A 26,352-nucleotide genomic window follows, 5' to 3' on the forward strand; every position below is an offset into this window, starting at 1 on the left:
ATAGTGCATGTTATAGTCGTTAATAGGGCATCAGCCTTTCAGTTAAGTACTTCTCTATCCAGGGATTTGTAACAGCAAGACTGGCACAATCTTAACTCTAAGGGCCAGTTACTAAAACTCCAATTTAAGAGGTTTAAAAATCTAATATGAAAGCTTAATCTAACTGAGAAAGTAATATCTACAGGATCTGCTGGCAAGCAGAGTACTCTGAAAAAAGCTTACAGCAGTGCTTCCCAACTTCTTCCTTGGCATGACCCCATTTCCTCAGCATAGCCCCTCACTCCCAGCCTGCAGCCGCCACTACCCCAAGTGCCCCCCCCCTCCAGCCCTGCCATCGGGGGCCCCCATCTGCCAGGGCTATGGGACTAAGACCAGGGCCTGCTGCCCCCTGCCCCTCCCACCAGCACCCAAGTGCCGGCTGCCGCCTGCAAGAGGTGACAGCTGCTGTGATTGGAGCAGAGTGCAGAGCCTGAAAGAATGCTTTCAGAGACAGTATACTGTGTTCTTGTAACTCAAATGGATGTGTGTTATTTTGGGGGGGGGGAAGGGGGTGTGTGCGTGCACGCGCGCACGCATGCATGCATGCACTTTTTGACCTGGAGTGCATTTGCCACAATTTAGGGGTGCATATGTAAACCTGGGCCTCCTGTGTCAATCCGGAGAGAGTTTCCTAGGTGATACTTTAGTCCTTGGGTGTGAAAAGTGTTTGTTTGACCTATCACCTGGACAAGGGAGAAGAGATTGATGTCATATATCTTGACTTCAAAAAAGCTTTTGTTCTGGTATCCCATGATCACCTCTTGGCCAAACTGGTGGGTTGTGGCCTTGGCTCCACCACTATCCGCTGGCTGGGAAATTGGCTTCGTGATCGGACCCAGAGGGTTGTGATTGATGGCAGTCACTCATCATGGTGCCCTGTGACCAGTGGGGTCCCTCAAGGCTCTGTCCTGGGACCCATCCTGTTCAACATCTTCATTAACGATGTGGACATTGGAGTTAGGAGTGGACTGGCCAAGTTCACCGATGACACCAAACTTTGGGGCAAAGCATCCACGCCAGAAGATAGGCGGGTGATCCAGGCTGACCTGGAAAAGCTCAGCAAATGGGCAGACGAGAACCTGATGGTGTTTAACACCGAAAAATGCAAGGTTCTCCACTTTGGGAGGAAAAACCTGCAGCACCCTTATAGGCTCGGCAGTGCTATGTTGGTTAGCACTACAGAAGAAAAAGACTTGGGGGTCATCATTGACCACAAGATGAACATGAGCCTCCAATGCGATGCTGCGGCTAGTAAAGCGACCAAAATGCTGGCTTGCATCCATAGATGCTTCTCGAGCAAATCCCGGGACGTCATTCTCCCCCTGTACTCGGCCTTGGTGAGGCCACAGCTGGAGTACTGCGTCCAGTTTTGGGCTCCACAATTCAAAAAGGATGTGGAGAAGCTTGAGAGAGTCCAGAGGAGAGCCACGTGCATGATCAGAGGTCAGGAAAACAGATCTTACGATGACAGGCTGAGAGCCATGGGACTGTTTAGCCTGGAAAAGTGCAGGCTCAGGGGTGATCTGATGGCCACCTATAAGTTTATCGGGGTGGCCACCAGGATCTGGGGGAACGTCTGTTCACCAGAGCGCCCCAAGGGATGATGAGGTTGAACGGTCACAAACTCCTGCAAGACCGTTTCAGGCTGGACATAAGGAAGAATTTCTTTACTGTCCGAGCCCCCAAGGTCTGGAACAGTCTGCCATCGGAGGTGGTTCAAGCACCTACATTGAACACCTTCAAGAGTAAATTGGATGCTTATCTTGCTGGGATCCTATGACCCCAGGTGACTTCCTGCCTTTGGGCAGGGGGCTGGACTCGATGATCTCCCGAGGTCCCTTCCAGCCCTAATGTCTATGAAATCTATGAAAAAAAAGGCCAGAGGAGCAAAGCTTTCCTGGGGAAGTGCTGATTTGTAAACTTGGCAGGAGTGTCGTAGTAGGGTGTTTCAGGGCTGTCGCTTATAGTTATGTTACATATTGGCTTAAACTTCTGTTCCACCCAGGTGAGTACACAAACACCAGCAGACTCTCCCTATACCTGAAGAAGGGTGATTGTGCCCAAAAGATTGTAAAGAACAATTTTCCCAAATATTTAATTCGTCTAATAGGATACCACATTTGCCCAAAGAATGTTGTCTGCCTAGTAGGGTGTTGGGATTTGAGCAAGGACTTCCTTAGCCAGTCTCAAGCTGGTGTGGATATGGGAGGGGAATCCAAAAGAAGGGGTGTTGTCCACTGAGGGTGGAGTTGTATTAACTTTTTGTTGGTGCAGAGATCTCAATCACCAAGAGTCCAGTTTCATTGGCCTCTTATTTGTTACTATCTATTTACATAGTTACATACTTTTCTTTTGGCAGCAGTGTTGGTAACTTATTGTCTTTAACTATATTAAACCATAAACCCATGAATAGGTTTGAATTACTGTTGCTAGTTCCTCCACAGACTTGGCCTTAGTTTGCTGTTTTAGTCCTGGCACATGTGTCTTGTGGAAGTCTTGATAGGAAGATGCGGTTTTACAGAATGATACCTAATATTTCAGTCATCCTCTCATCTATTTATTTAATGCTTTATTAAACACCAGTAATAGAAGTGTTCATCTTTGATCTCTGGGCAACTGTTTTATAAAGCTTTGCATCCACATGAGTTACAAAAATATGTTTGGTGCCTACATCCATCAAGTCATGATTAGTTTTGGCCTCAGAAACGTTATTATCTCTGCTAATAAACAACCCCTCCTGGCCATTATCTGGCTGCTTCAATAAAAACAGAGGAGTCTTTTGGTATGTCTAGAAGGTTAATAATTCTGAGACCTGACAGACTGCTAGGCACAAGAACCTTCACCAGAAATGCCTGGCTGGATGCTACTTCCTGTTTTTAATGTTAGCAGAGCTCCATTTCAGGTACTGTGATTTTTATTTAGACATATATTAAGCAAGAAGTGGATAGAGTAGACATTAGTCCTTAATGTGAGGGTGTTGACAATTAAGACCAACTCGTGGGATCGCTACTATCAAGTTTATTGTACGGGGGTATGCAACTATTATACAGTGTACAGGATTGGAACCAAAAGGATATCAGTCCCCTACATACACTCACTCTTTCAAACCTATATAGTAGCTGCTGTAGTGATTTGTGAGAGCACTGTGTTAGTTTATCTACCTCGCTGAGGCAATGTGGGTCTGCTGTCAGTGCTCAGTTGAAGCTTCTCTAAAGCAATGTCTTTCATAGTTTCATAGTTTCATAGTAGCTAGAGTCGGAAGGGACGTAGGTAGATCATCTAGTCCGACCCCCTGCCTGAGCAGGAAAGAGCACCGGGGTCAGATGACCCCGGCAAGGTGCTCATCTAACTTCCTTTTAAAAATCCCCAGGCTTGGAGCCTGCACCACTTCCCCTGGAAGCTGGTTCCAGGCCCTAGCCGCCCTGACTGTGAAGTAGCGCCTCCTAATAGCTAATCTAAACTTACCCTCCGCCAGCTTGTGACCGTTATTCCTGGTCACTCCTGGCAGCGCACGGGGGAACAGGGACTCCCCCAATACCTGCTGATCCCCCCTGGCCAGTTTGTAGCAGGCCACAAGGTCCCCCCTTAACCTTCTCTTGTGGAGGCTAAACAGGTTCAGGTCCCTTAGCCTCTCCTCATAAGGCCTGCCCTGCTGACCCCTGATCATACGAGTGGCCCTCTTCTGAACTCTTTCCATATCGTCCACGTCCCTCTTGAAGTGTGGCGCCCAGAACTGGACGCAGTACTCCAGCTGCGGCCTGACCAGTGCCGCATAGAGGGGGAGGATCACCTCCCTGGACCTGCTCGAGATGCATCTGTGGATGCATGACAGGGTACGGTTGGCCTTCTTGACTGCCTTCCCACATTGCCGGCCCATGTTCATCGTGGAGTCAATGACGACTCCAAGATCCTTTTCCGTCTCCGTGCTGGCAAGAGGGGAGTTCCCCAACCTGTAAGTGTGGTGCCGGTTCTTCCTCCCCATGTGCAACACCTTGCACTTATCAGTGTTAAACCCCATCGTATTCTCATCCGCCCACCGTTGCAACCTGTCAAGGTCAGCTTGTAGCCTATTGCACCCTTCTAGTGCACCCACATCCCCCCACATCTTAGTGTCATCAGCAAACTTGAACAGGGTGCTTTCTACCCCCTCATCCAAGTCACTGATGAAGATGTTGAACAGCGCGGGCCCGAGGACCGAGCCCTGCAGAACCCCACTGCCCACATCCTTCCAGGTCGAGAAGAACCCATCTACTACCACCCTCTGGGTGCGGCCCTCCAACCAGTTGGCGACCCATTTGACCGTGTGGGCATCGACACCACAGTCTCCCAGCTTTTTGATGAGGACAGGGTGAGAGACAGTGTCGAAAGCCTTCCGGAAGTCCAGAAAGACTACATCCACAGCAACCCCTGCGTCTAATGATTTGGTGACCTGATCGTAAAAGGCCACCAGGTTGGTCTGACAAGACCTGCCACTGATGAACCCATGTTGGTTGCCCCTGAGCATGCATTCCCCCGCAAGGCCCTCCTGGATGTGTGCCAGGATAATTTTTTCAAAGAGCTTACCCGGGATTGAGGTCAGACTAACTGGCCTGTAATTTCCCGGGTCCTCTTTTTTTCCCTTTTTGAAGATAGGGACCACATTGGCCCTCTTCCAGTCCTCTGGCACCTCGCCAGAGCACCACGAGTGCTCATAGAGCCGCGCCAGGGGTCCCGCAATGACCTCGGCCAGTTCCTGTAGAACCCTAGGGTGAAGATCGTCCGGACCAGCGGACTTGAACACGTCCAGCCTCTCCAGAAGTACCCTAACTAACTCCTCGCTAACCCCTGGCCCAGGCGTGTCTCTCTCGGGGCCCGAGGGGGGCCCAGCAGGGAGGTGGCTGAACTGGTCCCTACTTAGGAAGACAGAGGCAAAGAAATCGTTAAATATGTTAGTTTTGTCATCTGGCGTGATGACTAAGTTGCCCATCGTGTCCTGCAGGGGCCCCACATTACCCGGGACCCTCTTTTTACCCCCTATGTATTTGAAGAAGGACTTCTTATTGTCCTTAATCCGGGAAGCTAGTCCTATCTCCATCTCTGCCTTGGCCCTCCTGACTGCCCCCCTACATCCTCGGGCGACTGTAACATAGTCCGTCTTGGTGATGACCCCATCCCTCCATTGGGTATATGCCTCCCTTTTAGCAAGGAGACATTCCCGGATGCTCTTAGTGAGCCATGGGGGTTTATGTGCCCTCCTGCTCCCTTTGACCCTTGTTGGGATTACCTCCCTTTGGGCATGGAGGATCGTCTCCTTAAGGAGCAACCACTCACTTTCGACATCTGATTCCCTTCCCCTCTGGGTCCTCAGCACTTCCCCAACAATCCTCCTTAGCTTGTTGAAGTCAGCCCTCCTAAAGTCTAGGGCTGTTGCCTTGCTGCAGCCCTTTGCCACCCTACGCTGGATGGTGAATTCCAGCAAGCGATGGTCACTGTCTCCCAGGTGGCCCATCACCCGCAGCCCCCTCACCAGGTCATCACCCGTGGCCAGCACCAGGTCCAACAAGGCGTCTCCCCTGGTGGGTCTGTGCACCTCCTGGGTTAGATGGAGGTCCTGCACTCTGGCTAAGAACCGACGTGAGCGATCAGACTTGGCTGACTGCTCCTCCCAGCAGATGTCTGGGAAGTTCAGGTCCCCCATGATGACCACATCCTTAGCCCTCACTGCCTCTGTAAGCTGACCTAAGAATTCCTGGTCGAGCTCTTCTCCCTGGTTGGGAGGTCTATAGTAAACTCCCACCGTTAAGTCTCTCTCCCCTGGACTGCCTTTTACTCTAACCCAGAGCACCTCAGAGTGCCCCCCCTCTACCGCCTTGCTAATTAACGAGGAAGTATATTCCTCCTTGATGTAGAGTGCTACTCCTCCACCTTTCCTTCCTATCCTGTCCCTCCTGTATAGCCTATAGCCCTTGACACTCACCGCCCAGTCATGCGATGAGTCCCACCACGTTTCTGTGATCCCTACTATGTCAGGGCTGGTGACAGCTAGGAGGAGGGCGAGTTCCTCCTGCTTCTTCCCCATACTTCGAGCATTCGTGTAGAGGCATTTGAGGCCTCCAACGGTTGTGCCCACTGACCCCCTAGTCTCAGCAATGCCCCGTCCCCCATCGCTTACCTGTTTCTCCCTTTTGACCATTGGTCTGGGCTCGCTGGTTGTTGCTGGGCCTGGTAGCTCATCGTCTCCTCCGCCCTCATCTTCCCCCTCCCCCGACGAGCCTAGTTTAAAGCCCGCCGAAGGAGGTTCACCAACCTGGAAGAGAACACACGCTTACCTTTAGGGGAAAGGTGGAGCCCATCCCATCCCAGCATGTCTCTCATCACGATGTGCCGGTCATGGCTGAGGAAGCCAAAGCCCGCCTCGAAGCACCATTCCTGTAGCCTCCAGTTGGTCTCCGCTATGCACATCTCGTGGCGTCTGCCTCGACCGCTCACTGGCAGGATGGAAGAAAAGACCGCCTGAGCGCCCATCTCCCTCAGCACGCCTCCCAGAGCATGGTAGTCCTCCATCAGGCGATCAGGGGCTCTCCTGGCCGCATCGTTAGTACCCACATGGACAAGGACCATGGGGTAATAATCGGTGGGCTGGATGATGGACTAGAGCATCCCCTTCACATCCTGAATCTTCGCTCTGGGCAGGCAGTAGACCTCACGTGCTGAGGGATCCTGGCGACAGATGGGGCCCTCCGTACCTCTCAGGATGGAGTCACCAATCACGATGACGCGACGCTTCCTCCTCTTAGGCCTCTTGACTCCCGCCGCCCGCACAGGACATTGTGTGCACAAAGTCTCCTCCCTGGAATCTTCCACTGCTCCCTCCTCCTCCAGCGCTGCCAGGGCCTCATATCTGTTCTCCAGATGGACAGGAGGAACTGGTGCTGCAACATGGTTAATAGCCCTGGCGCGGGAGACCGTCTGCCACTCAGCAGTGGAGGGCTCATCCCGGGCTGCCCTCTCCTCTGTCGTACCACCCTGCAGAGAAAGAAAATACCTATCAATTTCCTCCTCTGCCTCACGGATTCCCCTCAGCCTGCTAACCTCCTCCAGGAGCTCCTGCACCCGCTCCTCCAGGGTCCTAAGGCGGATACCTACAGGACAGGTGCAGGAGTCCCCAGTCCCTGCCCCCCCAGACCTTGCCGGGCAGTTCCCGCAGGCCAGGGGGTTGGAGGACGGCAGCCCCCCGAGGGCTCCGTCTGGTTGGAGGCCTCGGACAAGCCCCGGGAAGGCCGCGCCCCCCGGGCAGGGGCCCTGGCAGAACTCCGTGTCGACACCATCGCAGGAGTTGCTGCCCTTACTAGCAGAGCAGGGGTCAGCCTCTGGGCCCCGCCTGCTCGCCCGCCGGCGCGAACGCCGCCGCAAACGCCGGCGCGCTCTTACAGACCGCGCCTGTTTGCGCACTCTGTTCGCGCGGCTTGGGAGCGCGGCTCCCTACCGGCTCAGCTAAGAGGGACCCGGGGGGCTTCCCCTCCGGATCCGGCTCAGCTGCGCCAGCCCCTCAGTCCCTCAGCCCCACTTACCTTAGGGGGATCAGCTGCTGCTGCCCCCTCAGCTGCTCCGCTCGCCGCCGCCGCTGCTACTGCTGCACTCTCCTCCGCTCCGGGTCCAGAAAGGAGGCACACGTGTGGGAAGGACACACGTGCGCCTGTGTCCGTCTTCTCCCCCCTGCTCCTGACCTCCAAGTGCAAAGGGTGTTGTTGGCTTGTCCTTCAGTGGTAGGTTTGAAGAAAGAGGGTCATGCTTCATTGCCTTTCTCTGGCCAACTTCTGTGATTCCCCAGCATAATCTTGGCTGCCCAATCCAGAGGTTGCTGTCCCACGTGGGTCTTAAGTAGTGCATGACGGCTGTCTGTCACAGTTACTGGGGGTTCCACCCAATGGTGCAGTTTTGGGAGGCCACCCTTGACTTGACTCAATGGCTGTGCTATTGCAGGTTCCAGGAATGGTCAATAGAGTTGTTGTTCAGTTCCAGGAATTGGATTTTTGGCTTGATTAGCTTAAAAAGGCTTGTAGGATAGAGTTTTGTGATGGTAAGTTCCTCTGGCTAGGCTGTTGTCATAACAGCTAGAGGCTCTTGCTTTGCATTCCCTGCTTGTCATTCAATTACCAACTGACTCATACATACTTGCATTCACTCAGGGGACTGCCCAGTATATTGTAAAGGTGATACAATTCAGTGAATTTTTACAGCTACAGTTTCAATATTACAAGGCTTAGCTAACTTAAAGAGAGTATAAAATAAAATGTAAAGCATAAATAAGATATGAGACACAGGATGTCATGGCAAAAGTGTAGAGGGAATACATGAACAATAAAACCTAGAAGTGCATAATGAAATGGAATACAGAAATGAACACTATATGAATATAATCTAAAAGGGAATAATAATATCTTATAAAATACTTATCAAAGACCTATTATAATATTAAAGACTTATTTTATAACATTTATTAAAAGACAATCCATTGTTTTGCTTCATGATAAAGAGAGCTGAGAAGAGGGGGGGGAAGGAGGAAGGAAGAAAGATAGGAAGGAAAAAGGGTGCACTGGAGGTGAGTGCCCATGAGGGAGGGATTTTCCTAAAGAGGGTCTTCCTGACAAGAGAAGTGTGTGTGTGTGTGTGTGGGGGGGGGTCTCTGCTACAAGGGAGTTTTTTGGGATGCCTCTGCAGTAGTTCATAAAGATTTTCTAGGTCTTACTATATATAAATCTGACTTAAAGTAGTCTCCTCCACTTTTGAGGCCTGCAACATTTCCAACACCCCTTTTGTGAAGAACAGTATCCAAGGCATCTAGAAAAACAAGAATCAGTGTGGTGATATCTTTACCTTAATTTGCTGTTAAGAGGAGACTATCTGGTGATACTTATATGGGTCTACACTCATATTGCTTTGGATTAATAGAAATCTGAATATGATAGATATTTTCACTACTTTCTCTGTGATCTTCCCCAAAGCAGGAAGATGTATTAGATTATTTGCATCAAAAGTTTTATTAATAAAGGAACTGCACAAGCAGCCAAGGAGGCACTAATGGTAATCCATTCATGGGGAAGGAACTGCTCACAGTCTTCCTTGCTTTTTTTTACTAAGCAGAATGCACCGGTTAGTGGATCACAAGTGCATTACATTTTCTTGAAATTTGCTGAGTGAGGCTGTTTGTACTGTAGAGAAATTGGACTCTGTAGTTGCCATTTTAGAGTTATAATGTTGTCCTGTATCCTTGGATGCATTAAGTTTTACAGAAATATGAAATGGCCTGAAACACTCTGTGATCCAGGGATTTTGCTGGATGAAATCTGTATTGAATGTTGCTGTTGCAAACACACTGGAACTGAGATGATGATTTCTAAAGAACAACGCGGTTTTACTCATTCTCTTTCTCTTCCTTGTCTTTTCTTCCCAGATGAACACAATGATGTACAGAAAAAAACTTTTACAAAATGGATTAATGCTCGCTTCTTAAAGGTAACTATTTTCTAGAAGTTGCATGAGGCTCTAATCAACCTTCATATAAGGTATAAGGTTTAAGGTATAAGGTTTAAGGTATAAGGTTTTGCTTCAGAGATGTAATGTTTACTAAATGCATTTCACTTAAAATATTTCGAGAGTAATTATAGTAAAATACAGCAGAGTGTATGATGTCAGAATTAGATGTTTTACGTCACTTAATCCTCCCACTCTATTCTTGCAAAACAAAGATGTTGTTCTTAATCTTAGAATTTGCAACCACAGATCCCATTCAGTGGTGTTATGAATTTGCAGTTGTCCTTTTAGTAGTTGCTGTTTTAGTTCACAGCAGGGGTGTCAAATGTATGGGCCCTAGGCTGAATCCAGCTCATGGAGGTATTTCACACAGTCCATGGTATTGCCAGAGAGGCTTTGGGAATGGGGGGAATAGAGGTGGGGCCTGCTGCTGAATTCCCAGCTATGGAGCCCCAGTGGACACATGAAGACTGCCCATGCTGCTGCTCGCCCTGCCTGCAAGCCTGGATCCAGTCTAGGAGACTCCTTGTGGTTTGGCTGTAGCCCATAAGGAGCACCACAGTTTAGATTCATCCCAGAGGCATAAATGAATTTGAATTACACTGCTGAGTTGGGTATAGTCATCTAGAATACTCATTGAACCTCCACCTGCAAATCACCGGGTACTACTACTTTCTGAGTCTTTACAAAATGATGCAATGCTGTTTACTCATTCTTGCTTTTGTACCCTTGCTTTCAAATTTTGGCTTTTCTGGTCTAGTCCCCTTCCCTGAGACTTGAGACCAATTCAGAATATTACTTTATTTTGAGATGGGAAAGGAAATTGTAGCATCCCAGAGGAGAAAAGGCAGCTATTTAAGTATGATTTTATGCTACTCTGTTGATTATAGAGGATGGAAGCTTGCCCACAAACGGTGCAATTGTGGGATAATCTCTTAGTTAAGTCAGCATGAAAAGAGCCCTGTTTGTTTGGCATCAGGTGAATTCATATCTTTCTTAGTCAGAAAGATGATTGAAAATAGGATAATTGGTATAGGTGCTTCATTTAAAGGAAAGTCTTTGCATGTGAAGTCCTATACTTTGGAATGAGCATACAGGCAGAAATTTAAACAAACCAGCCGACAAACCAATCTATGATAGTGCTGTGGTAAAGTATAATCATCTCAGGAATTTAAGCTGCTTGAGGTTTCTGTTGGTGTGTGGAATGCCTTCCCTCTCTCTCTGCCTTACTATCGTATGACCTCAAATAGTGCTTAGTCCAGACCCCTATAGAAGTGCCAAATTTTATTGTGCTATACCAATATCAGGATTCACTGGTCCTACCATCTTAAGTAACAGTACATTGCTTAAATGCAAAGTTTGCATTATTTATTCATTCTGGTCTAGGTTCATTTCAATTGAAACCTGAGCTTCTTAGCTTTAAGCTTCAGTGGTCTTTGTCAATGGATTTATTTAGGGGAGAAGTGTATGGAGAACTCATGCAATATGTGGGTTCTCATGGCCCGTGAGACTGGAAAAAGGAGAGGAGAAAGACTTTTTTTTTTTTTTTTTAAAGCAGTTGAAGCATACCCTTTTGGGTATTGATTTTTAGCAGGGGTGAATCCAGTGGGGAGTGCCTGGTTCATCCAGAGTTTAAAAGCAACTGCTTGGCAATGGCAGCAACCTGTCTATTTGGGCAGTAGTCAAAGAGTTACTTGACATTGGAATGAGCATCTGCCTTTGTGCTTATTCCAAAGTATAGGACTTCACGTGCGAGCAGTTTTCCCTTATATGAAGCACCTACACTAATTATCTTCCTTTATAATCTACCTGATTCCTTCTAAATTCTTCAGTCCACAGGTGTTAATTAGGGCAGTGTGAAATGGCATCTCTCCGTTTTTCCTTGAGTTTTGAGGTTTCGAGAGAACAGGGTTTTGTATCGAATTTCATTTGGACTCGAAACAGCTGTTCCATTTTGCTTCATTGAAACAGCAAGGCTGTTTCGACTCTGTTTCCCTAGATTGGGCCGGGGCCGGATAGTCAGCCCAGCTGGGCTGACTTTCCATCCTCAGTGCTATGTTCGAAATATTTTGACTAGCTTAGTTTTTGTTTCGAGGCTGTTTCAAAGCCCTTTGTTTCATCTCAATTTTACTGTTTCGACCTTGAAATGAGTTGAAACAATGTCTAAACAAAACGGCAGGTGAAATTTCGCACAGCCCTAGTGTTAATGACCCCCACACCCCCAGCCTTTTTAAAATGATTTTAATGTTTCACTAATTAAACTATTCCTTATTCTGCTGTTTGCTAGCTGGTAATGTAGGTACATTTATGCGCTTTAGTTAATATGCTTTAAATCTAGTAGCTCCATTGTGAGGTACTAAGAAAGTACACATTAGCCTGTCTTAATGCATGTTAATTAAAGGGCATGGGGTACCTATACACAAGCACCAAGGCTGTTCTGATGTGCTGGAATTCAGTACGTGAGAGCAGACTCAATTAATCCAGACTCCAGCAGCCTCCTGTGTTGCATGTATCAGCATCCCCACACTTAAAAATGGCAGTAGGGGCTCTTGAACTAAAGCTCATCAAACAAGTGCCCTTGCTGCCATTTTTAAGCACAAGAGTGCTTATTCAGGAGACAGCAGAACTTTCATTAGAGAAGCTCTCAGAGCCACTCTAATTAAAGCACCACCCCCTGCTTCTACCTCTCGAGCACATGTAAAAGTGCTCATGGTTTTTAAGTGATGCTTAATGCACATTAGCCTATTTTAAGATGCATTAACTAAATATCACTTTTTAAAATGATGCTTTAATGTGCATTAAAATAGGCGAATATGCATTCATGCACATGTATAGATGTGTGCATGGCTCTTCTTTCACAGCCCTGCAGACTGTTTTTAACTCTAGGTTAAAATATTAACTTGGGTGTGCAGATAACTCAGTGAAGCATTGGAGGTACTGTTAAGACATTTAAGAAGGCTTGATTGTGTTTTATGAATCTGAAAGAGATGTATGTTAAATTCTAATGGGTGTAAACCTAAAGAAACACCATATTTTGAATATTTTAGCCTAGTTTATTGCACTTTTAATACTTAATATATGACAGCCAATTAATGCACATTCCAATAAAGCTATATTTTTTTTTGTTTCAATCTTAAACTCACTAATATAATACAGGATAACCTTTTAAATCCGGTTTTCAAAATTCCAGAATTCTCAGAAATTTGGCATTCTAAAAAAATATAGTATATTACATTATTGCAATAAAAAAAAGCTTCCAAATAATCCCAAAATTTCTCCGAAATTCTGGTGCTTCTCTGACTGACATTGTTTTTGTTCATCAGCCTACAGCTATTGTTTCGAACAATACTCAGTCATATATATAGTGTTTCATAGTTTTTAGGGTCAGAAGGGACCTGAGCAGATTATCAAGTCCGACCCCCTGCCATGGCCCCAGCCAGTCGACCCCAGCAAGGTGTACATCTAGCCTCCTCTTATCTGCACACCCTCAGGGTAGGAGCCAGCACCACATCTCTTGGAAGTTGGTTCCAGATCCTAGCTGCCCCAACCGTGAAGTAGCACCTCCTGATATCTAGCCTAAATCTACCCTCTGCCAGCTTGTGACCATTATTTCTAGTCACTCCTGGTAGTGCTCGGGGGAACAGGGACTTCCCCAGTGCCTGCTGATCCCCCCTGACTAGTTTGTAACAGGCCACTAGATCCCCCCTCAGCCTTCTCTTGTGGAGGCTTAACAGGTTCAGGTCTCTGAGCCTCTCCTCGTAGGGCCTGCCCTGCTGCCCCCGATCATGTGAGTGGCCCTCCTCTGGACCCTCTCCATGTTGTCCACATCCCTCTTGAAGCACGGAGCCCAGAACTGGACACAGTACTCCAGCTGCAGCCTGACCAGTGCCACATAGAGGGGGAGTATCACCTCCTTGGACCTGCTTGAGAGGCATCTATGGATGCATGACAAGGTGCAGTTGGCCTTCCTGACTGCATCCCCACACTGCCGGCCCATGTTCATCTTGGCATCAATGATGACTTCAAGACCCTTTTCTGCCTCTGTACTGATGAGAAGGGAGTTCCCCAGCCTGTAGGTATGGTGCTAATTGTTCCTCCCCAGGTGCATCACCTTGTACTTGTTACTGTTGAATCCCATCCTATTCTCATCTGCCCACCCCTGTAACCTGTCTAAGTCTGATTGTAGCCTATTCCTCCCTTCTAGCTTGCCCACTTCCCCCCACATCTTAGTGTCATCAGCAGATTTGAACAGGGTGCTATTTACTCTCTCGTCGAAGTCACTGATAAAGATGTTGAACAGTGCGGGCCTGAGGACCAAGCCCTGCAGAACCCCACTGCCTACATCCCTCCAGGTCGAAAATGACCCATCCACTACCACTCTCTGGGTGCAGCCCTCCAGCCAGTTGGCAACCCATTTGACTGTGTAGGTGTTAACACCACAGTCCCCCAGTTTCCTAATGAGAACGGGGTGAGAGACAGTGTCGAAGGCCTTCTGAAAGTCCAGAAAGACTATGTCCATTGCTACCCCTGCATCTAAGGATTTGGTGATCTGGTCGTAGAAGGCCACCAGGTTGGTGTGACAGGATCTGCCGCTAATGAACCCGTGTTGGTTTCCCCTAAGCATAATCTCCCCTGCTGGCCCCTCGTGGATATGCGCCAGGATAATTCTCTCAAAAAGCTTACCCAGGATCGAGGTGAGACTAACTGATCTGTAGTTTCCCAGGTCCTCCTTCCTCCCTTTTTTGAAGATGGGAACCACGTTGGCCCTCTTCCAGTCCTCCGGTACCCCACCAGAGCACCAGGAGTGCTTGTAAAGCCGTGCCAGGGGTCCCACAATGACCTCAGCCAATTCTCTCAGTACTCGAGGGTGGAGATTGTCTGGACCAGCTGATTTGAATACATCCAGTCCATCCAGAAGTTCCCTAACTAGTTCCTCACTAACCCTTGGCCTAGGTGCACCTCCCCTGAGGTTTAAGGGGGGCCCAGAGGGGGGGTGGCTGTTCCGGTCCCTGCTCAGGAAAATAGAGGCAAAGAAATCATTAAATATATTAGCTTTGTCGTCTGGTGTGAAGACCAAATTTCCTAGCGTGTCCTGCAGGGGCCCCGCATTACCCAGAACCTTCTTTTTGCCCCCTATGTATTTAAAAAAGGACTTCTTGTTGTGTCCTAAGGCTATTCACTTTCCTTATGTTTCAAAAATCTGGAATTTTCAAATTTCTAATAGGTGCTAGGTCCGGAGGATGCTAGATTTATGAGGTTATATTGTAAAGCCCTAGATCCCTAAAATATTAGTAAAGCTTCTAGTTTCTTTTCATCTGAAATGTGCATCTTATTATATGTGATGATGCACCACACCAACTGCACCTCCCTTTTCAAAGTCCTAGATCCTCCCATAGGTCTTGGTGTAAAATTAATAAAAAATGATGAATTCAAAATGAAAACAAATCTGTTTGTACACTTTAAGCAGCAATCCCTGATAAAACAAGGAAAATGTTGCCTAAAATTCTATGCAGTGAAATTAAAGGCAGACAAAATATGTGCACACGTAATAAAGTGGAAATGCCACGTAATAAAGTGGAAATGCCATTTTTGGGGCCATACTTAACCTATGGAATTCCTATTGCAGGAGGTAGTCTAACACTGTGGTTGGACTTGGGAACAGCTGGGTAACTATGACCCATTAATAACCCAAGAGGATATTCAAGGTTGTCTTTGTTTAGAAGATTTACACTAAAAAGTATAAACTGGTCATCTTTAGGTGTTTGGTTTTTTTCACCCCTCTTCTGCTCAATCATTCAGTATGTCTTTTTTGGAGATGCAGGTCCCTAGGCTAATATATTTGGCTATCATGTTGCTGAGCATGATGAAATGTTTAAATCAAAACATAATGTTAGCTTGGGTTCTTGTAATTTCAAAACTTAAGGAATGAAAGAAGAATATTTTATTATTGAAAGCAACCTTTTTAAAATATTGTACCCATAGAATCATTTGACTGCTTAAAATTCAATGCCTATAAATCCTAGTTGATTTAATTGGTAGATGTCTGATGGTTAAGAAATACTTAAATGAGAGAAGTTGAATGACTTTACTGGGCTTATCCCAGGAAATATAGATTGATATTAAAGCTGAGTAATTGCCTAAAAATTATGAAGTTAAGTCTCTAATACATTTTAATTGCACTTGAGCATTAATTGTACAGTTATTGTCTTTTATTTGAATGCATAAATACGAAAATAATTAGTTAATGCTATACCTGCGTAGACTGATTGAACATATAGAGGACTTGAGGATTCCCATGTGGTTCAGTGGTAGAATTCTTGTGTAGTGCACAGAAGATCTGGGTTTGATTCCCAGACACTTGTATAACTACACCTACGGAAGCACGAAACATCTGGACTTAGTCTGGTCTTTGGGTTCTGTCTCAGTGGCCGAAAGGGAGGATGGAAGGTTTGGGCAGTCTCCATTTCTCTGAAAATTCCTGCTCGGGCATATGCATCGAAGGCCTGGGTGGCTCTCATGCATACATCATGATCCAGGAGGATTGATGATTGCCACAGAGGAATCGAAAATATTTATAGTTGTTTCATAGATTATTGCATAATGCACTTTGTAAAGTGCTTGAACTTTAATTAAACCAATTGGACATGGTTTAATAAAAGATTTGGTATAGTATAAAACAATGTCATTCCTTTGTCTCATCAGTTATGCTAAAAATTGCATTGGCAGTTTAATTACATTGCCCTTGCATGTAATTAAAAAAAAATAGAAAGCAAAGCAACTTTAAAACAGTTTGTGGTGAAGAAGTCAGTGACCTTATTCTGCTTAGCTCCAGACCTTTTTGCAAGTTGTAGAATGCTCAATTTCAGTGAAGCTGGGAGTATTCTACAACTTAAAAGCTTGCGAAGTTCCTGTTGTTGGAATGCAAAAGATGATCCAGCCAATTTTAAAAATTACTCCCTATGCTTTTAAAATTGTACTCTTTGGGGCATTATAAAGAACGGGTAGGGAAATAATCCATTTCATCATACTTTAAACAATATAAAGACTTTAAACAATATAAATATTTTAGATGATTCTAATTAATAACAGTAAGTTGTCATCTTTTATGAGGAGGAGTACTAGAAAGAAATGAGAGAGAGAGATTTTTCAAGTAGGTTTCACAGATATGGTGGAATGGTAAGACTTGAGAATCTTATGTTCTCCTCTAGACTCTGGAAGGGTGGGATTGTGTTCACACTCCTCTTCCTTATCCCCTCCAATCTGTCCTCGTCCACCCAGTTCCAACTTCTGTTCCTCATCCCAGTCCCAGTTTACTTGCACAGAAAGTCATAGGCACCACCACTTCAGAATCCTAGTTCCCTCAACTTCTTCCTTATCTTCCTTCAGGTTTCATTCACTGCCCTTCCAATTTAAGTTGTTTGTTTTTCCTACCAGAAAAAATCTGCAGGCCCCATAACCTTGCTGAAACTTTGCCAAAATTATTGCAGGACCATGGCAAGACAGATATATCTATGTAATTATCTTGTATGCTCTTGTTTGCAATGTCACCTGAACCAGGGGATTCCCAAGGCCACAGACATTTCAGAAGGAATTGCTTGCATCTGAGTAAGGAAAATTATGGAATGTACAATTTGTTCATCATGCAAGAATACAGATCAGAAAGATTGTTAGGTCATTTTATCTGAGGAAACATCATCAGACATATTCAGTAGTGCTCTTTCTGCTTCTGTTTTTCAGTAGCTTAAGTAAAAAAGCTTCTGTCTTGCCTTCACTCCTCTTTTTTTTTGAAGCATTTCATAATATAATTGTTCCCATAATTGCAGCAGGAAAAAATTCTCAAAATTCAGACTAAATTTTATTCCACTTAGACTGAAGGATGTAGCTTTGCAACATTGCCAGAGTAGTAGTAAAACATTTCTTTGGATTGGGCAGAGACGGTACTTAGCTGCATTAATCCATGTCTTCAAAAATATTCAGTTTCAGTAATGGGTCTTCCTTTAAGACAGGGGTGTCCAACCTTTTTGAATGTGGGGCTAGATCATGAACTTTTTATCACCCAGTGGGCCTGCAGGGGCGGGTGCTCTTGAGGCCTGTCCAGTCTGCTGCGGACTGGGGGCACTGGGGTCAAGGGAGACCGCTTGACCCCGCCGTGTCCTCCCTGCCACTTGGGCAGCCTCAAGCATGCTCCCACACCTGTGCACCTGGGCTCAGCAGCGGGGGGACATGTGGGGACCCTACAGGGGGGTGTGGGACGTGCAGGGACACCCCCCTGCTCCCTCTCCCTCGGGGCAGCCCGAGCCTGACTGGCAGGTCTTCCTCCCTCCCTGGAGCCCACGACTCGCCACCCCCAGTGCGATGTCTGTGAGCACGGGGGGATGCAGGGAGGGGAGGTGGGAGTGGTGCTGGCTTCCTGCCCTGACAGCCACAGCAGCAGGGTGGCAGCATCTCCCATGGGCCCAGCTGCAGCATCCCTCCAAGCCAGCATCTGCGCCCACCCACCCGCTGCACTGTGACCTGCTTCAGCCTGCACGGCTGGTGGGGACTGGCACAGGGCGGGGCCGGCATGCAAATGAGGATGGGAGGGGCAGAGCTAGGAAGGGACGGGGTGAAATGGGGGGGGAGCTACACTGCGTCAGCAACGTCAAGTGGACCTACATGTGGGAACCTTGTCCCTCCAGCAGCCATTAGGAAGCTGCTGAGAGGCTGGGGGAGGGACAAGGGGTGGGAACGAAAGTAAACAGTGTTCACTTTCGTTTTCCGTTGCAGCTTCCTAATGGCTCAGAAAATGGGCCTCAGAAAATGGCTTGGCGGGCCGCATGTTGGACAAGCCTGCTTTAAGAAGTACCATGCTTGCCACTTTCTAACAAAACTTGGTGTAGTGTTCTGGTCATCTTATTAAGTAATTATGTGCAAAAATAAATCCTAATTGTCACTGAAAAATGTTAAGATGCACTTGGAATTGATTTAATAGAGCAGCGGTTCTCAAACTCTGATAGATTGTGCACCACCAATTTAAAATGATACAAATTTAAGTACCATCAGCAAATTTTTGTCATATAAAGTAATTATAATATATCTGTTGGCACATACCACTGACAGGTTGCTTGTGTACCATTGGTGGTACATGTACCACAGATTGGGAACCGCTGCAGTAGAAAATATGCTCAAAATATGCTAATTTAAAAATAATTTTAATTATTTATTATGAAGAGGATTTGAATTTGAACCACTCTGTCCAGTTATTAATGTTGGATGTTAAGGAAAGTATTAGCCTGTATATTCAACAGGGTTTTAATATGCTAAATTTTTAATTTTGAAGTGAAATATTTGTTTTTTGGCTGGTTGAAAGAAGTCAGGAAAGAAGAGTATTGATACTAAAAATGTTAAATTGCTTAGTGTTGTTTAATTGATACTAGCTATACTTAAAAAACCCTTAAAATAAAAACTTAACCTTACATAAAAATGTAATTTTTAATATAAAAATCCAGTTCAAGACTGTGAAGGGAGAGGTGTTTTCTATCTGGCTGCCCTTTCACAGAAATAAATTAAATACTAATAAATAGCTTTCTTCTACTTTAGAGGGATAAGAAGTAATATCTTTTCAGGTATCTGGATAAAATCTCAGATTCTGTGATGTGACATATTTATTTTGCCAAATGTTAAGTCTGACATTTCTCTTTAATAATTTGTTTGCTGTTTCTGGTTTTCGCACATCATCATTACAATATTTCTGGTGCTCTGTGAGTGTAATTTAGCTCTCTTTGATCATTTCAACTCTTCGACAAGATGATAAACAATAGTTAAACTTTCTAGAACTAAACTTTCAACTTTTCCATTTGCCTGGATCCTGGGGGCATTTTTTTAAGCATTAGTTTCAATATTTAATTCTGTCTGTTTTGTGTCTGTTCATCTCGCTTTTTCTTTAATAATGTGACCAGATGTTTTTAAGTTTTGGCACCCAGGCATCAATTCCACAAAAGATCTAAGCATGTTCAGCAGAGAACTACTAAAATAATAGGACTTGCTTAAATAAATTACTTTTATAGTTAATTTGCTAAATTGGGACATGAAAATATTATTCTATTCGTACTGATTTATGTACTGCTCTGTCATCCTTTCATGTATTTGGAAGACTAACGGAAAGGAAAAAAAAAGTATTTTCGCATCTCAAACACGATCGTGGTCTAAATTTAGAAATTGGCAAAACATTTCAGATTTTATTTGTTGACACAATTGTTTACATTGTACAATGGCCTTTTCACTTTCTGAACTGTTTCCCACATCAAGTTCTCATGTCCTGGATTCATGATATGAAATCACTTGACATGGTTTTTAATTCCTGTTGGGCATAAGCAAATGGAAGCCTTTCTTGTCTTTAACTTCAGATTTGTTGTTGGGAACATGAGTATAAATACTTTGGGGGAAACATGAAGTTAAAGTATAGGAAATCATAGAGAAGTAGGGCTGGAAGGGACCTCTATAAGTCATCTAGTCCAACCATTTGCCAGAGGCAGAATCATCCCTCTCCAAACTAATCCTGTGGGAATCCATTGCCTAACTTCTTAGCAAAAACTACAGTCAAACTAGGCACAACGGAAGACATAACATCCTAACCTACCACACCCACTGTTTCTGAGGAGAGGAAAAAAATTCCCCCTTGCCCCATGTGGCAACCAGCAAAGCAGCATAGGAAATACCCACAGAGGAGCATAAGCATAGCTGTGCTTAGATCATTTTGGACCAGTGCCTCTCCAACCTGTTTTTGAACGCCTCTAGTGATGGAGAGTCCACCACTTCCTTAAGCAGCCTATTCCATTGCCTCACTGTTCTAACAGTGAAGTTTTTCCTTCTGTCCACTCTAAACTTACTTTGCGGCAACTTTAAGTCTTTGGTCTGTATCCTTCTCTGTGCAGCAAGAGAGAAAAGGTGTTCTCCCTCTTCTTTATGGCAGCCTTTCGAGTATTTCAAGACTGCTTTTATATCTTCTCTTAAATGCCTTTTCTGCTTAATAAATAGTCATTAATTTAACAATATGATCTTCTCATTCATCCACATTTACAGTATTCCTTTCTTCCTTTGGGCTAGGAAAAGTGGTTTGCCACTGCCGTTACTTTCCTTCCCCATGTTTAGCCTCAAAGAATAGAGTTGCTATGTGATCATAATATTGTGTACAAATCCAGTGTTTGACAGCTTAGCATCCAGTAGGATACTTAAAAAATTGGACAGATTTTTCGGTGGGGGGGCTGGAATCAATTTTTTTTGGTGTCGCTTGCAAAATAGGGAAAATACGATTGAAGACCTGAATGCTGTTGGTTTTTTTGTGGCCTTACAAGGTACTTCCCTTTTTTGTGAGACTGCAAATGATCTAAATGCTGTTCAGCATTCTTGCCAGCCCCACACTGAATTCCCCAATGGCTAGCAGATAATTGTACACATACTTTCCCAATGCAAAGTAGTTTCCCAGTGGCTATTCAGGCAACATGTACGTGTAAAACTGACAATGATAATGGATCTGTCATACTGTTGATGCTGTTTTTGGTAATGGTTCTTCTAGCATCATAGGGTTTGTTTCCCCCCTGAAGAGGATTTTAAAATAGAAGACTTGCAGCAACCTAATCTGCACTTGCTCGTTAGTGATGCTTTTTCCGTCAGCATAGGTCAACCCTTAGAAGCCATCCTCAATCTTTTAATGATAAAGGACAGCATCTTTATTTGCTGCAAGTAATTTAGTTATAAATAACCATATGCATCTTGACCAAAATAGTATGAGTTTCTTTTTATAATTTTATATAATGTATTTGTTTTTGTGCTTGCAATGTATTTGATATTATAACTCTGTTAAAAGTATAAAAGATTGTAATGATAAAAGTAAAAGAAATTAAAATGCATGGTGTGGACAGTATAAAAAAGCCTAAGTAGGAATTAAATAAAAAAGATGCATTTTGTAGAGACTTTAAAAGCACAGAAGAGTTATCTTTTTGGCCTTAATTGGTAAAAGATATTCAAAAGCATCTGGGCCAGCTACTAATAGAGAGAGTACTTCATTCAGAGAGTGGTAGTTTCTTTTCTACTTCTAACATGCAGTTTTCTTACTGCAGTACATGAAATTGGTGTTTGAGGTAGCTGGTCTTACAGTCACTGACTGATGTGTATAGCTCTCATTTTCAAGAAGGAAATTGGGAGACTGGTTAAATGTGGGTCTCCAACTCTACCTAGTCTCTGCTAACCTAGTTTTATGGAATATGGCTTATTGTTGATTGTGCTTCTTACTGCAGATAACTAGCGAACATCTTTGTTTTGTTTTGTCTTTTCCTAGCATGTGATATTTGGGTACTGGCTACCAAGTGTTGCTTGGTAACCCGTCAGGAATAAATCCCACGTATTGGCTTAGTTCTGCTTACTCCGTATTCATGGATGGTATCCACACGGGCCATTAGGCAGCAGAACCTTTTCTCTAGTTCGGGCCTGTAGAATTGTATAAAGATTCCCCTTGATGCCATTCACTTCTGAAGAAGTTGGAGATCTTAAATGTCAGCACTGTACGACTGAAGGACAGAAAAAATGTACTGCATGTGCCTGGCTGATCGTCCTATAGATCCTACTGTTGAAATGCTGTGATAGGAACTACTGTATGAAAAGTGGATGTCTGAAGCTAATCGCAGGCAAGTCAGCAACAATATCAGTACATTAAGGGGAGCACACTTTAAAAAACTGGCCAATAAAATATCATTCTCAAAAAGTGCCTGGCCCACTGTTGTCACAGTGGTTCATGACTTAAATCTTTTTTTGGATACCCAGATTGTAGGAGTATCTCAAATTACTTCCATTTCCAGCGTTTCCAGGAGACTGTGGCCTGTCTTCTTGCAGTAACATGGGCATTTGTGGCTTCTAGGTTTAATGCAGCATACTATGCCTAATAACGCAACCGGAGACTCTAAAGTAAACTTCACTTTGTGAAGAGTACACCAAACTATCTGCTGAGCAGTTATTTCATTTAACCAAGAGCGAGAGGAGGGTCAGAGAGGAGACATGAAATAATGAAAAGCAGTGCCTGTTTAAACATTTTTGGTGCACTGTGTTTTAAAATTGTTCTGTGGTTTTGGATGCCCCAGTTTTTGGATGCCCCAGCTGACATTTTGAATGATCTTATTCCTGTCCCTTTGCTAACTTTTGTTGGGTTTAATGATCTGTGCTGTTTAACGATCTCTTCCCCTCTGAATGGGGGTCAGACTAATCATTATGTTTGGGGCCAGGAAGAAATTTTACCCCATGGTTGGCTCGGTAGACTGGGGATTTTTGCCTCTCTCTGTAGCAAGGGGTTTGACCCTCTTCCTCGGATCTCTTGAACATATTTTAATAAACCTTGTACCAGCAGGACACTGACTGCTGTTGTTCCCTGGCTTTACCTGTGGCAGGTTACGATGCTATGCCTAGTGGTTGTGTGACAGGGTTAACTGTAGTTTTGGTAATAGTTTAGACAAGGATTTGTTTGGAATTGTTTGAATATAAATGATCCTGCCTCAGGCAGGGGGCTGGATTAGAGGTCTCTTCCAAGCCCTGCTTTTCTAAGTGACCTCATTAATGTAAAATTTCTGTATTTTGTGTATCTGCTGCCATTATAAGTAACAATTAGATATCACAAATGAAAAAGCAGAGGAAAATTCTTCACTCTTTTTTTTGCATCTAATCTTGTACCTTCAACAGTGCTGTGTTTAGTCTGTTTTTGCTATGTTCGTAGTAGTAAAGGCCTTTCAAGAAAAGAATACAAATGAGATGCTAATACTGTAACAGCAGGGAGAAGAACTCTGCAGGTGTGTATCTTCCTGTGCTTCCTGGATTTCAGATTAATAGTGTTCCTTTTAAACTTCTCATCATACTCTGCTGTCAGTTGAACTATTTTTTTTATTATATAATTTCATTAAATTCTCTTTTCTTGGCTGTCACCACCACCTTCTCTTCATCTTCCTCCTCCAGCTTTCTGATAGTTCCTGGCTGATGGCCTGGAACCATTCTGGGATGTTGTGCAAGGCCAGGGAGGCTTCTAGCTGGTTCCTGTCCTTGCAGGGAGGCAAGCTGTCTGTCTTTCAGCCTAGGGTACAGAGAGATGCAGTTGACCATGAAGGTGTATCTGGCAGGCTAACCAGAAACTCCAGCTGGGAAGAGCAGATCCAGTCAAATCAGGGATTGCTTCAGTGATGGGGCGTATGTGAAATGGATCCCAGAAGGATCCCCCAAGATGATTTTCTCCAGTCTCAGACTTCTGCAGTAGAGGCACTTCTATCAGGGAACACGATGGTGCCTTCCCACTGCCATGTACCTTGGGAAGAAGCCCGCAGAGAGGAACTAACGAGAGCAGTGATTCTCAGCCAGGGTGCTGTGCCTTGAGATTCTTTTAAGGGCTCTATGAGGTGCCATGCAGCGTTAGCAGTGCTAGGCAGGCAAACATGATGCACAAGATAAACCTGGAGATTTCAAATACGAATCCATAGTATTACAAACATTTTGACCTGTGGTGGGCTTTTTGCAACAGAATTCCTTTATTCTTTTTGTCATCAAAACTCAAGTGAAAGCCAAGAGTTGCCATTTTCCAAGGGGTGTCTCAACTCTAACGAGGTTGGAAGCCACTAAACTAGAGAGCCAAGGTAGAGCAGCTGCAGAAGCAGCCAAGCCAGGGGCCTTTTGCTAAAACCTCCCACAGTTCCTGATTTTAAGCTTTCTTCTGCCCCACACCTTTTTGACTGTTTGCTTCAGCTTTTGTCTGCAACCCTAATCACTTCCTTTTACACTTATAGATTCATAGATTCATAGATGCTAGGGTCGGAAGGGACCTCAATAGATCATCGAGTCCGACCCCCTGCATAAGCAGGAAAGAGTGCTGGGCCTACATTACCCCAGCTAGATACACATCCAACCTTCTCTTGAATACCCCCAGGGTAGGGGAGAGCACCACCTCCCTTGGGAGCCCGTTCCAGAGCTTGGCCACTCGAACTGTGAAGAAGTTCCTCCTAATATCTAATCTAAATCTGCTCTCCTCCAGCTTGTGGCCATTATTTCTTGTAACCCCCGGGGGCGCCTTGGTGAATAAATACTCACCAATTCCCTTCTGTGCCCCCCTGACGAACTTATAGGCAGCCACCAGGTCGCCTCTCAACCTTCTCTTGCGGAGGCTGAAAAGGTCCAGTTTCTCTAATCTCTCCTCATAGGGCTTGGCCTGCAGGCCCTTAACCATACGAGTGGCCCTTCTCTGGACCCTCTCCAGGTTATCCGCATCTTTCTTGAAGTGCGGCGCCCAGAATTGCACGCAGTACTCCAGCTGCGGTCTGACCAGCGCCCGATAGAGGGGAAGTATCACCTCCTTGGACTTATTTGTCATGCATCTGCTGATGCACGATAAAGTGCCATTGGCTTTTCTGATGGTTTCATCACACTGCCGACTCATGTTCATCTTGGAGTCTACTAGGACTCCAAGATCCCTTTCCACTTCCGTGCCACCCAGCAGGTCATTTCCTAGGCTGTAGGTGTGCTGGACATTTTTCCTCCCTAGATGCAGCACTTTGCATTTCTCCTTGTTGAACTGCATTCTGTTGTTTTCTGCCCACTTGTCTAACCTGTCCAGGTCTGCTTGCAGCTGTTCCCTGCCCTCCGGCGTGTCCACTTCGCCCCATAGCTTAGTGTCATCTGCAAACTTGGACAGAGTACATTTCACCCCCTTGTCCAAGTCGCTGATGAAGACATTAAAGAGTATCGGTCCAAGCACCGAGCCCTGCGGGACCCCACTGCCCACACTCTTCCAGGTCGAAACCGACCCATCCACCACAACTCTCTGGGTGCGACCCTCCAGCCAATTCTCCACCCACCGGACTGTGCAGTCATCCAAGTCACAGCCCCTTAACTTGTTCACCAGTATGGGGTGGGATACCGTGTCAAAGGCCTTCCTGAAGTCCAAGTATATGACATCCACCCCTCCTCCTGCGTCGAGGCGTTTTGTGACCTGGTCATAAAAAGAGACTAGATTGGTCAGGCACGATCTACCTGCCACGAACCCGTGCTGGTTTCCCCTCAGCATAATTTGTCCTGCTAGGCTCTCACAAATGTGAGCCTTGATGATTTTCTCAAAGATTTTGCCAAGGATGGAGGTGAGACTGACTGGCCTATAGTTACCCGGGTCCTCCTTCCTCCCCTTCTTGAAAATGGGAACCACATTGGCCCTTTTCCAGTCCTCCGGGACTTGACCCGTGCGCCACGAGCGTTCAAATATTCCCGCCAGTGGCTCTGCAATGATGTCGGCCAGTGCCTTCAGTACCCTCGGATGGAGCTCATCCGGGCCTGCTGACTTAAAGGCATCCAGTTCCTCCAAGTGACCCTGCACCACCTCAGGGTCCACGCATGGAAGTCTGGTGCCTTGCTGCTGCCTCCCTACACTCCCAGTGAGAGACTTGTCATGCCTCTCACTTAGGAACACTGAGGCGAAGAACTCGTTGAGGAGTTCAGCCTTGTCCCCTCTGTCCGTCACCAATTGTTTCTGCCCATTTAGCAGGGGTCCTATTCCTCCCTGGGCCTTCCTTTTACTCCCTATATATCTAAAAAACAATTTCTTATTGTCTTTTACTGGGGTTGCCATCCTCAGCTCCATGGTAGCTTTGGCCTGTCTAACTGCCTCCCTACAAGCACGAGCAGAAGAGGTATATTCCTCTTTGGTGATCTCTCCCTGTTTCCACTTTTTATGTGCTCCCCTTTTGGCCCTTATTCTCCCCAGGATTTCTCTGGTCAGCCAGGGAAGCCTCTTGGCCCCTTTCCCTG

General features: G+C 45.5%; 1 protein-coding gene across 5 annotated transcripts in view; it reads left to right on the forward strand.

Moving 5' to 3' along the window:
- The window catches only part of UTRN (utrophin), a 553,135-nt gene that overhangs the window by 84,752 nt on the left and 442,031 nt on the right, over nucleotides 1-26,352 (forward strand). For all 5 annotated transcript variants that reach the window (XM_090040990.1, XM_090040992.1, XM_090040993.1 and 2 more), the window contains one exon: nucleotides 9,473-9,534. In XM_090040990.1, the coding sequence (XP_089897116.1) occupies nucleotides 9,473-9,534 (62 nt within the window). The remainder of the gene's footprint in view (nucleotides 1-9,472; nucleotides 9,535-26,352) is intronic.

This window comes from Crocodylus siamensis, chromosome 1, assembly GCF_052110815.1.
Source record: "Crocodylus siamensis isolate JL-2025a chromosome 1, ASM5211081v1, whole genome shotgun sequence".
NCBI lineage: Eukaryota > Metazoa > Chordata > Crocodylia > Crocodylidae > Crocodylus > Crocodylus siamensis.